The 13,099-nt window shown below is 59.0% G+C and overlaps 1 protein-coding gene across 1 annotated transcript; it reads left to right on the plus strand.

Moving 5' to 3' along the window:
* The first annotated feature begins 9,989 nt into the window (after positions 1-9,989).
* Positions 9,990-11,622, plus strand: LOC130145536 (acrosin-like). The gene is made up of 3 exons (XM_056330417.1): positions 9,990-10,245; positions 10,532-10,677; positions 11,147-11,622. Exons 1-3 carry the CDS (start codon positions 9,990-9,992, stop codon positions 11,498-11,500), a joined length of 756 nt encoding a protein of 251 aa, XP_056186392.1. The 3' UTR covers positions 11,501-11,622.
* Positions 11,623-13,099: the final 1,477 nt, after the last annotated feature.

Here is a 13,099-nt window from a genome sequence, read left to right on the forward strand (position 1 = left end):
CCTCCCACTTCAGGTCCCCACCGCCGGGGGGGCTTATACCCCCTTCCCCATCGGCAGGCCCCTGCCCAGTGCCCCTCTTGTCCCAGAGGCATGGCACTCTGCCCAGAAAGCCCTCCTAGTGTTCCTGGCAGCCCACGGCTCCCCATCCCAAGCCTGCCACAGCTCTCTTCCACACACCCACCATCACCGTGCAGTGAGGAGAGCCAGCCCCACCTTACAAGCCCACCACCCCTTCCCAGGCAAGGCTCGCTCGACACAGCCTCGCTCTGCAGGGAACACAGCTCCGGCAGGTGCCGTCAGAGAGAAGGAGCCAACCCCCGTGCTGACGGTGGCCACCCAACAACCCCTTTGTCCTCTCTCCTCCTCTGCAGGGGGACAGCGGTGGGCCTCTCGTGTGCCAAGACAGCAGTGCAGACTACTTCTGGCTTGTTGGGGTCACCAGCTGGGGGAGAGGCTGTGCCCGAGCCAGGCAGCCCGGAGTCTACACCTCCACTCAGCACTTCTACGACTGGATCCTGCTACAGATGGGCCTGCGCCCAGCAGTGAGGGCTACTCCAACAGCACGCGCTTGGAGTCATTTTGTCACCACGTCAAGCCCCGTTCCGAGGCCAAGGCCCACAGCAGCGCAGTCGGGCGGCTCCTGCCCATTTCCAGTCCAGAAGCTGCTGGACTTCTTTAGCCGGCTGCAGGAGCTCCTGCAGTACCTAAGGGGAAAAACGGTGTGAGCAGCAGGACAAACGGCACGCAGGGCAGGCTGCAGTGTGCCACCACCGTTTCCTTTGGGGCAATGCCTGCCGATGCAAAGGCCACCTCAGCGTCAAAGGGCTGCTCTGCCCTGCGCCCGTGCCTCGGGACGCACACACCTGATGAGGCTGACCACGTGCTTGAAATAAAATGTTTCGGTGCTCACAGCAAACCAGGCTTCAGCTCAAGTCAGTCTCCTGTGCGAGGCAAGGACGTCCACGCCCGGCACCTGCCAAGCGAGGCAGGCTGCAGGCAGACAAGGCGGGCACAAAGGGAGAGTCCCTGCAAAGGGCTGAAAGTGGGCCTGCTCAGGGAGGAGGGGGAGGCTGCACTGGAGGAAGGGAACACAGGTCATCACGGGCTGGAGGGCTTGGGGAAAGGAGCTGGAAACACAGAACGTCTTTGGCCAGCTCCTGGTGGGATCCCGCTGCGCTTGTGGATGAGCCACAAGTGACCTTGAAACTGGACTCTCGTGACCCAGGACAGACGCGTCTGGAAAGACCCAAGGGTTGCACTGAGGATTTGGGGAAGGAGCTTGCCTTCGAGCCCCACATATGCCACAGACTTCATTTCCATCCTGTGTCGCGGTTTAACCCCGGCCGGCAACCAAACACTACCGGCAACCAAACGCCACGCAGCCACTTGTGCACTCCCCCCCCCCCCGGAGGGGTGGGGAGGAGAATCAGAAAGCAATGTAAAAGTGGAGGGTTGAGATAAGAACAATGTAATAATTTAAACAGAAGAAAGAGTGAAGAACAAAAGTAACAATACCAAGAAGAAGAACAACAATAACAATTAGGATGGAAAGGTGGGGGAAAAGGGTAAAATCAAAAGGAAGGGAGAAGGAAAAAAAGGAAATGATGCCCAGTACAACTGCTCACCACCCGCTGACCGATGCCCAGCCAGTCCCTGAGCAAGAATCCCCCCACCAGCTAACCCTCCAAGTTTCTATACCAAGCATGACGTCCCACGGGATGGAATACCTCTGTGGCTGGTTCAGGTCAGCTGACCTGGCTGTGTCCCTGCCCAGTCTCTTGTGCCCCTCCAGCACTCTGGCTGGCAAGGCCCAAGAAACCAAAAAGGCCTTGACTTAGCAGAAACGCTAGGCAGCAACAACCGAAAACATCAGTGTGGCTACCAACATTGTTCTCACATCATAGCCAAAACACAGAAGTTAACTCCATGCCAGCTGAAACCAGGACACGGGGCCATCTCCTACTCGGCATGTGCTGCACAGGTCTTTGTAGCCTTCTTGATTGGTGCTGACGTGCGGAATCAAACTCTACAACTCAAGGGAGGGTTATCAAGCAGGTATGTTTATCGGGGCTCCGGCTGCAAGGGGGATCGCTCCTCCTCACTTGCACACCCAGGGCTTAAGTAAGCAGATCCCTATTACACAGAAGCATACATATTCATTAGATTCCCAAGAAAAGGCGGGGTTATTACCATTCGGTCCAGGAACTCAGTATCATAAGCCTCCTCACTCTGGCGCGGGTGCATTGACACCTGCTGGTCCTGGGCTGGGCTCTCTGGGAGGAAGGCTCGCACCCTTCCTCAGGATGTACTTTTCCCTTTGGCGCGCAGTTCTGAGGAGCCCACACCAGCAAGCGCAGAGCCCAGTTTGTACTGGTTCTCTTCCCGGCTCGTACATCTTGCAGACAACATAGTTCTTGCTTACAACGTAGCTAGTCGATCGGTATCGACACGTGCAGACCGTAGTGTCCTTGTTAGTCAGTCTGTTAAACACAAGTGCTGAAGCACCAGTTGCAAGGTCTGCATTTTTACCGAATGATTTTCAGCTTGAACTATCTCCGTGGCAGAGTCCTTTACTTCTGAGCGTCATGGCCTGTGACCGCCTTGCTGCCATCCAAAAAAGCCCTGCACACTGGGACCCTCCTAGGTGGCAGAGCTTGTGTCCACACGGCAGCAGCTGCCTTGGGCCAGGGGTGGTGGTTGCTCAGCCCAGCAGCACCAGCAAGTGTGGAATTGAAACCGGGAGCGAAGCCGCTAAGACAAAACCAGTATCCTATGAAGTTGGAATCCTGGCTCGGACTGGAGCCTAGAAGTCATAATTGCCTAAAACAGGGGTTGTTGCAAAGCCACATGCCCAGGAGCAGCATGTAGTACAACTTCTAAGGGCTGTTAATGAGATAGCGATTGACCAACACCCGTGCTGCCTATCCTCCCACTTTCTTAACAGCGACAGGGGATTCTAATGTCTGTTTTACAGCATTGGACTTCGAAGGCGCCTTTTTGGCGTTCTGATTGTATGTCCACGGCCGTGCATAGCAGGTGCCACAGCTGCCCTCTGCAGTGTTGCTCCAGAACCACAATCCAACCCAGAGAGAGCAGGGACACGAAGCCTGCCAGAGGGCGTTGCTGTGGCTGACATAGCCAGTGAGGACTGTGCTGCGTGTGCCTTCCCCTGTGCTGCGTGCAGGAAGGTTGGCACTGCTGGGCTAGGCTTGGCTTATTTGGCTTGCCCGTCACTGCTTGCCTGCCATGACCATCAAGAGAGTGTCTCTTCAAGAGCCAAGCATGCGCGTGCTGCCTCTAGTGGTTGCGTTCTCTGTTGTGTGTCTCTTTATTGGGCAGGAGCAGGTGGCAAAGGGCTGCCGAGAGCAGGGCGGCAGTGACCTTCGCAAAGAGGTAGCGCCGCCACGCTTGGTTTTTCCTGTGAGCTGTTAGCAGGCAGAGCCGGGAGCCAGGCGCTGCTGCCTGCCACGGGGCCTGCCCACCCTCATCGCGCAAAGGGAGCATTCCACGGGGCTCTGTGGGGGCTGTGCGATCCCAGGCTCCTGCCTCCCGTCCTGCTTGGAACCCCTCCTGTTGCCCCCCTCCCCGCAGAGGCCACCACGCCCAGCCCCGTGGCAACCAGCCACTCTGTGACATCACCCCCGGGGCCAAGGGCATCCTGGGCACCGCGAGTTCGGGGGGCAGTATGTTGGCGGCTGCACTGGCGGTGACAAGCCCTCCTCCTTGCAGCTGCCACGTGTCACTGGCAGGGATGGATTTGCTGCGCCTCCTCCTCATCCTGCTGGCCATGTGCTGTCCTGCGTACGGCACATGGGACAGCTGTGGGTAAGTGGCCCGAGGCTCTGGGAGGGGAGCTTGGGCAAGCCCTTGTGGGCTTGGCTGGAGGGCAGCCAGTGTGGGAGGCTCATTTCCCTTGCCAGCACGCAGGCTGTTGGCAGTACTCACCTACGGGGGCTAAAGCAGAAAGAGGCAGGGTGTGGACACACACGTGCCCCACAGGCTTCCCCAGCCCTGCTGGCCAGGCAGCGCCTTGTGGGGAGGGAAGACGGCTGACCGTGAGCCGTAGGGGCGCCAGCCATCCAGCAGGACATCTAAGGAGTTTCTCTTTACAGAGGGAACCTGCGGGCTCCGGCCCATGGCTTTTCAGTACGGCATGTCGCGCGTCGTGGTGGCACAGATGCCCAGGCAGGGGCCTGGCCCTGGATCGTCAGCATCCAGAATCCCTGGCAAGCGGGCACGGGTCATACGCTGCGGAGGCTCCCTCATCAGCGCACAGTGGGGTCCTGACAGCAGCCCACTGCTTCATCGAGGCCAGGTAAGGCGCCACCGGGAATGCGCATAGCCCCACAACACTAGCGGCTTGCCCCGTGCGCAGCAGCACGGGCTACTCCCGCCCCGTTTCCTCGCAGGACACCCAGGGGCCTGGGTGCTCCTTGAGCCTAAGGCACGCGAGGCCAGTCACACCCTCCCGAGCGCTGCTCTCCTCTCTCCCTCGTCAAGCGGAAGGCAGGGCATACGGCTGGGCTGCTGGCAGCCACGTGGCTGTGCTCCCTCTGAGTCCTCTCCCCATTTGCCTTCCAGCTACTACATGTGGCGCGTGGTGATCGGTGCCACGCGGCTGACTCAGCTGGGCCCTGAGGCCCAGGTGCGCAACATCAAGCGGCTGCTCCTTCACACAAGGCTACAGTAACATCACGCAGAGGAACGACATTGCCTTGCTGGAGCTGGACCAGCCTGTGCAGTGCAACGCCTACGTTCAGCTTGCCTGCGTGCCCGATGCCTCGCTGAGAGTCTCGCAGCTGAAAAACTGCTACATCAGCGGCTGGGGTCCACGACTGCAAGATGTGAGTACCGCGGAAGTACTCGTGTGCCGAGCGCAAGCTTGGCACGCTCGGGGCCATTGCTTGGGCTTCCTGACAGCAGAGGCCAGAGCCCGAGTCAGCCTGCGGGGACGTATGCCTCTTGAGAGATGGCCTGAGCCCTTTCCCCAGAGCAAGGCGGAAGGCAAATGCCGCTATAACGCCTCTCAGGATGCAAAGCCAAGCGCGGGCGAGGCAAGGGATTCCGCCAGGCAGGGGAGGAGAAGTGCCAGTGAGCTGCTGCTTGCTAATTCCTTCCTGTGCTCGCAGCTGGACGATCAACGGATGTGCTGCAGGAGGCCCAGGTCCGCCTCATTGATGTCAACGTCTGTAACAGCAGCCGGTGGTACAGAGGGGCCATCCACACGCACAACGTCTGTGCTGGCTATCCGCAGGGCGGCATTGACACCTGCCAGGTAGGAGCGTGCTACGAGCCAAGCCCCGTAGCACAGGCAGCCCCGCCACACGCAACTACGCCAACATGGCCCGGCATGTGCTTGGCCTGGCCAGTGCCCCTCCCACTTCAGGTCCCCACCGCCGGGGGGGCTTATACCCCCTTCCCCATCGGCAGGCCCCCCTGCCCAGTGCCCCTCTTGTCCCAGAGGCATGGCACTCTGCCCAGAAAGCCCTCCTAGTGTTCCTGGCAGCCCACGGCTCCCCATCCCAAGCCTGCCACAGCTCTCTTCCACACACCCACCATCACCGTGCAGTGAGGAGAGCCAGCCCCACCTTACAAGCCCACCACCCCTTCCCAGGCAAGGCTCGCTCGACACAGCCTCGCTCTGGCAGGGGAACACAGCTCCGGCAGGTGCCGTCAGAGAGAAGGAGCCAAACCGCGTGCTGACGGTGGCCACCCAACAACCCCTTTGTCCTCTCTCCTCCTCTGCAGGGGGACAGCGGTGGGGCCTCTCGTGTGCCAAGACAGCAGTGCAGACTACTTCTGGCTTGTTGGTGTCACCAGCTGGGGGAGAGGCTGTGCCCGAGCCAGGCAGCCCGGAGTCTACACCTCCACTCAGCACTTCTACGACTGGATCCTGCTACAGATGGGCCTGCGCCCAGCAGTGAGGGCTACTCCAACAGCACGCGCTTGGAGTCATTTTGTCACCACCTCAAGCCCCGTTCCGAGGCCAAGGCCCACAGCAGCGCAGTCGGGCGGCTCCTGCCCGTTTCCAGTCCAGAAGCTGCTGGACTTCTTTAGCCGGCTGCAGGAGCTCCTGCACTACCTAAGGGGAAAAACGGTGTGGAGCAGCAGGACAAACGGCACGCAGGGCAGGCTGCAGTGTGCCACCACCGTTTCCTTTGGGGCAATGCCTGCCGATGCAAAGGCCACCTCAGCGTCAAAGGGCTGCTCTGCCCTGCGCCCGTGCCTCGGGACGCACACACCTGATGAGGCTGACCACGTGCTTGAAATAAAATGTTTCGGTGCTCACAGCAAACCAGGCTTCAGCTCAAGTCAGTCTCCTGTGCGAGGCAAGGACTTCCACGCCCGGCACCTGCCAAGCGAGGCAGGCTGCAGGCAGACAAGGGCGGGCACAAAGGGAAAGAGTCCCTGCAAAGGGCTGAAAGTGGGCCTGCTCAGGGAGGAGGGGGAGGCTGCACTGGGGGAGGAAGGGAACACAGGTCATCACGGGCTGGAGGGCTTGGGGAAAGGAGCTGGAAACACAGAACGTCTTTGGCCAGCTCTGGTGGGATCCCGCTGCGCTTGTGGATCAGCCACAAGTGACCTTGAAACTGGACTCTCGTGACCCAGGACAGACGCGTCTGGAAACACCCAAGGGTTGCACTGAGGATTTGGGGGAAGGAGCTTGCCTTCGAGCCCCACATATGCCACAGACTTCATTTCCATCCTGTGTCGCGGTTTAACCCCGGCCGGCAACCAAACGCTACCGGCAACCAAACGCCACGCAGCCACTTGTGCACTCCCCCCCCCCCCACCCGGAGGGGTGGGGAGGAGAATCAGAAAGCAATGTAAAGCTGGAGGGTGAGATAAGAACAATGTAATAATGTTAAACAGAAGAAAGAGTGAAGAACAACAGTAACAATACCAAGAAGAAGAAGAAGAACAACAATAACGATTAGGATGGAAAGGTGGGGGGAAAGGGTTAAAATCAAAAGGAAGGGAAAGGAAAAAAAGGAAATGATGCCCAGTACAACTGCTCACCACCCGCTGACCGATGCCCAGCCAGTCCCTGAGCAAGAATCCCCCCGCCAGCTAACCCTCCAAGTTTCTATACCAAGCATGACGTCCCACGGGATGGAATACCTCTGTGGCTGGTTCAGGTCAGCTGACCTGGCTGTGTCCCTTCTCAGTCTCTTGTGCCCCTCCAGCACTCTGGCTGGCAAGGCCCAAGAAACCAAAAAGGCCTTGACTTAGCAGAAACGCTAGGCAGCAACAACCGAAAACATCAGTGCGGCTACCAACGTTGTTCTCACATCATAGCCAAAACACAGCACTTCACTAGCTACGAAGAAGAAAGTTAACTCCATGCCAGCTGAAACCAGGACACGGGGGCCATCTCCTACTCGGCATGTGCTGCACAGGTCTTGTAGCCTTCTTGATTGGTGCTGACGTGCGGAATCAAACTCTACAACTCAAGGAGGGTTATCAAGCAGGTATGTTTATCGGGGCTCCGGCTGCAAGGGGGATCGCTCCTCCTCACTTGCACACCCAGGGCTTAAGTAAGCAGATCCCTATTACACAGAAGCATACATATTCATTAGATTCCCAAGAAAAGGCGGGGTTATTACCATTCGGTCCAGGAACTCAGTATCATAAGCCTCCTCACTCTGGCGCGGGTGCATTGACACCTGCTGGTCCTGGGCTGGGCTCTCTGGGAGGAAGGCTCGCACCCTTCCTCAGGATGTACTTTTCCCTTTGGCGCGCAGTTCTGAGGAGCCCACACCAGCAAGCGCAGAGCCAGGTTGTACTGGTTCTCTTCCCGGCTCGTACATCTTGCAGACAACATAGTTCTTGCTTACAACGTAGCTAGTCGATCGGTATCGACACGTGCAGACCGTAGTGTCCTTGTTAGTCAGTCTGTTAAACACAAGTGCTGAAGCACCAGTTGCAAGGTCTGCATATTTACCGAATGATTTTCAGCTTGAACTATCTCCGTGCAGAGTCTTTACTTCTGAGCGTCATGGCCTGTGACCGCCTTGCTGCCATCCAAAAAGCCCTGCACACTGGGACCCTCCTAGGTGGCAGAGCTTGTGTCCACACGGCAGCAGCTGCCTTGGGCCAGGGGGTTGCTCAGCCCAGCAGCACCAGCAAGTGTGGAATTGAAACCGGGAGCGAAGCCGCTAAGACAAAACCAGTATCCTATGAAGTTGGAATCCTGGCTCGGACTGGAGCCTAGAAGTCATAATTGCCTAAAACAGGGGTTGTTGCAAAGCCACATGCCCAGGAGCAGCATGTAGTACAACTTCTAAGGGCTGTTAATGAGATAGCGATTGACCAACACCCGGTGCTGCCTAATCCTCCCACTTTCTTAACAGCGACAGGGGATTCTAATGTCTGTTTTACAGCATTGGACTTCGAAGGCGCCTTTTTGGCGTTCTGATTGTATGTCCACGGCCGTGCATAGCAGGTGCCACAGCTGCCCTCTGCAGTGTTGCTCCAGAACCACAATCCAACCCAGAGAGAGCAGGGACACGAAGCCTGCCAGAGGGCGTTGCTGTGGCTGACATAGCCAGTGAGGACTGTGCTGCGTGTGCCTTCCCCTGTGCTGCGTGCAGGAAGGTTGGCACTGCTGGGCTAGGCTTGGCTTATTTGGCTTGCCCGTCACTGCTTGCCTGCCATGACCATCAAGAGAGTGTCTCTTCAAGAGCCAAGCATGCGCGTGCTGCCTCTAGTGGTTGCGTTCTCTGTTGTGTGTCTCTTTATTGGGCAGGAGCAGGTGGCAAAGGGCTGCCGAGAGCAGGGCGGCAGTGACCTTCGCAAAGAGGTAGCGCCGCCACGCTTGGTTTTTCCTGTGAGCTGTTAGCAGGCAGAGCCGGGAGCCAGGCGCTGCTGCCTGCCACGGGGCCTGCCCACCCTCATCGCGCAAAGGGAGCATTCCACGGGGCTCTGTGGGGGCTGTGCGATCCCAGCTCCTGCCTCCCGTCCTGCTTGGAACCCCTCCTGTTGCCCCCCTCCCCGCAGAGGCCACCACGCCCAGCCCCGTGGCAACCAGCCACTCTGTGACATCACCCCCGGGGCCAAGGGCATCCTGGGCACCGCGAGTTCGGGGGGCAGTATGTTGGCGGCTGCACTGGCGGTGACAAGCCCTCCTCCTTGCAGCTGCCACGTGTCACTGGCAGGGATGGATTTGCTGCGCCTCCTCCTCATCCTGCTGGCCATGTGCTGTCCTGCGTACGGCACATGGGACAGCTGTGGGTAAGTGGCCCGAGGCTCTGGGAGGGAGCTTGGGCAAGCCCTTGTGGGCTTGGCTGGAGGGCAGCCAGTGTGGGAGGCTCATTTCCTTGCCAGCACGCAGGCTGTTGGCAGTACTCACCTACGGGGCTAAAGCAGAAAGAGGCAGGGTGTGGACACACACGTGCCCCACAGGCTTCCCCAGCCCTGCTGGCCAGGCAGCGCCTTGTGGGGAGGGAAGACGGCTGACCGTGAGCCGTAGGGGCGCCAGCCATCCAGCAGGACACTAAGGAGTTTCTCTTTACAGAGGGACCTGCGGGCTCCGGCCCATGGCTTTTCAGTACGGCATGTCGCGCGTCGTGGGTGGCACAGATGCCCAGGCAGGGGCCTGGCCCTGGATCGTCAGCATCCAGAATCCCTGGCAAGCGGGCACGGGTCATACCTGCGGAGGCTCCCTCATCAGCGCACAGTGGGTCCTGACAGCAGCCCACTGCTTCATCGAGGCCAGGTAAGGCGCCACCGGGAACGCGCATAGCCCCACAACACTAGCGCTTGCCCCGTGCGCAGCAGCACGGGCTACTCCCGCCCCGTTTCCTCGCAGGACACCCAGGGCCTGGGTGCTCCTTGAGCCTAAGGCACGCGAGGCCAGTCACACCCTCCCGAGCGCTGCTCTCCTCTCTCCCTCGTCAAGCGGAAGGCAGGGCAACGGCTGGGCTGCTGCAGCACGTGGCTGTGCTCCCTCTGAGTCCTCTCCCCATTTGCCTTCCAGCTACATCACCATGTGGCGCGTGGTGATCGGTGCCACGCGGCTGACTCAGCTGGGCCCTGAGGCCCAGGTGCGCAACATCAAGCGGCTGCTCCTTCACCAAGGCTACAGTAACATCACGCAGAGGAACGACATTGCCTTGCTGGAGCTGGACCAGCCTGTGCAGTGCAACGCCTACGTTCAGCTTGCCTGCGTGCCCGATGCCTTGCTGAGAGTCTCGCAGCTGAAAAACTGCTACATCAGCGGCTGGGGTGCCACGACTGCAAGATGTGAGTACCGCGGAAGTACTCGTGTGCCGAGCGCAAGCTTGGCACGCTCGGGGCCATTGCTTGGGCTTCCTGACAGCAGAGGCCAGAGCCCGAGTCAGCCTGCGGGGACGTATGCCTCTTGAGAGATGGGCCTGAGCCCTTTCCCCAGAGCAAGGCGGAAGGCAAATGCCGCTATAACGCCTCTCAGGATGCAAAGCCAAGCGCGGGCGAGGCAAGGGATTCCGCCAGGCAGGGGAGGAGAAGTGCCAGTGAGCTGCTGCTTGCTAATTCCTTCCTGTGCTCACAGCTGGACGATCAACGGATGTGCTGCAGGAGGCCCAGGTCCGCCTCATTGATGTCAACGTCTGTAACAGCAGCCGGTGGTACAGAGGGGCCATCCACACGCACAACGTCTGTGCTGGCTATCCGCAGGGCGGCATTGACACCTGCCAGGTAGGAGCGTGCTACGAGCCAAGCCCCGTAGCACAGGCAGCCCCGCCACACGCAACTACGCCAACATGGCCCGGCATGTGCTTGGCCTGGCCAGTGCCCCTCCCACTTCAGGTCCCCACCGCCGGGGGGGCTTATACCCCCTTCCCCATCGGCAGGCCCCTGCCCAGTGCCCCTCTTGTCCCAGAGGCATGGCACTCTGCCCAGAAAGCCCTCCTAGTGTTCTTGGCAGCCCACGGCTCCCCATCCCAAGCCTGCCACAGCTCTCTTCCACACACCCACCATCACCGTGCAGTGAGGAGAGCCAGCCCCACCTTACAAGCCCACCACCCCTTCCCAGGCAAGGCTCGCTCGACACAGCCTCGCTCTGCAGGGAACACAGCTCCGGCAGGTGCCGTCAGAGAGAAGGAGCCAACCCCCGTGCTGACGGTGGCCACCCAACAACCCCTTTGTCCTCTCTCCTCCTCTGCAGGGGGACAGCGGTGGGCCTCTCGTGTGCCAAGACAGCAGCGCAGACTACTTCTGGCTTGTTGGTGTCACCAGCTGGGGGAGAGGCTGTGCCCGAGCCAGGCAGCCCGGAGTCTACACCTCCACTCAGCACTTCTACGACTGGATCCTGCTACAGATGGGCCTGCGCCCAGCAGTGAGGGCTACTCCAACAGCACGCGCTTGGAGTCATTTTGTCACCACGTCAAGCCCCGTTCCGAGGCCAAGGCCCACAGCAGCGCAGTCGGGCGGCTCCTGCCCATTTCCAGTCCGGAAGCTGCTGGACTTCTTTAGCCGGCTGCAGGAGCTCCTGCAGTACCTAAGGGGAAAAACGGTGTGAGCAGCAGGACAAACGGCACGCAGGGCAGGCTGCAGTGTGCCACCACCGTTTCCTTTGGGGCAATGCCTGCCGATGCAAAGGCCACCTCAGCGTCAAAGGGCTGCTCTGCCCTGCGCCCGTGCCTCGGGATGCACACACCTGATGAGGCTGACCACGCGCTTGAAATAAAATGTTTCGGTGCTCACAGCAAACCAGGCTTCAGCTCAAGTCAGTCTCCTGTGCGAGGCAAGGACTTCCACGCCCGGCACCTGCCAAGCGAGGCAGGCTGCAGGCAGACAAGGCGGGCACAAAGGGAAAGAGTCCCTGCAAAGGGCTGAAAGTGGGCCTGCTCAGGGAGGAGGGGGAGGCTGCACTGGGGGAGGAAGGGAACACAGGTCATCATGGGCTGGAGGGCTTGGGGAAAGGAGCTGGAAACACAGAATGTCTTTGGCCAGCTCCTGGTGGGATCCCGCTGCGCTTGTGGATGAGCCACAAGTGACCTTGAAACTGGACTCTCGTGACCCAGGACAGACGCGTCTGGAAAGACCCAAGGGTTGCACTGAGGATTTGGGGAAGGAGCTTGCCTTCGAGCCCCACATATGCCAAAGACTTCATTTCCATCCTGTGTCGCAGTTTAACCCCAGCCGGCAACCAAACACTACCGGCAACCAAACGCCACGCAGCCACTTGCGCACTCCCCCCCACCCGGAGGGGTGGGGAGGAGAATCAGAAAGCAATGTAAAAGTGGAGGGTTGAGATAAGAACAATGTAATAATTTAAACAGAAGAAAGAGTGAAGAACAACAGTAACAATACCAAGAAGAAGAAGAATAACAACAATAACGATTAGGATGGAAAGGTGGGGGGAAAGGGTAAAATCAAAAGGAAGGGAGAAGGAAAAAAAGGAAATGATGCCCAGTACAACTGCTCACCACCCGCTGACCGATGCCTAGCCAGTCCCTGAGCAAGAATCCCCCCGCCAGCTAACCCTCCAAGTTTCTATACCAAGCATGACGTCCCACGGGATGGAATACCTCTGTGGCTGGTTCAGGTCAGCTGACCTGGCTGTGTCCCTGCCCAGTCTCTTGTGCCCCTCCAGCACTCTGGCTGGCAAGGCCCAAGAAACCAAAAAGGCCTTGACTTAGCAGAAACGCTAGGCAGCAACAACCGAAAACATCAGTGCGGCTACCAACGTTGTTCTCACATCATAGCCAAAACACAGCACTTCACTAGCTACGAAGAAGAAAGTTAACTCCATGCCAGCTGAAACCAGGACACGGGGCCATCTCCTACTCGGCATGTGCTGCACAGGTCTTTGTAGCCTTCTTGATTGGTGCTGACGTGCGGAATCAAACTCTACAACTCAAGGAGGGTTATCAAGCAGGTATGTTTATCGGGGCTCCGGCTGCAAGGGGGATCGCTCCTCCTCACTTGCACACCCAGGGCTTAAGTAAGCAGATCCCTATTACACAGAAGCATACATATTCATTAGATTCCCAAGAAAAGGCGGGGTTATTACCATTCGGTCCAGGAACTCAGTATCATAAGCCTCCTCACTCTGGCGCGGGTGCATTGACACCTGCTGGTCCTGGGCTGGGCTCTCTGGGAGGAAGGCTCGCAC

Source organism: Falco biarmicus, chromosome 3 (assembly GCF_023638135.1).
Source record: "Falco biarmicus isolate bFalBia1 chromosome 3, bFalBia1.pri, whole genome shotgun sequence".
NCBI lineage: Eukaryota > Metazoa > Chordata > Aves > Falconiformes > Falconidae > Falco > Falco biarmicus.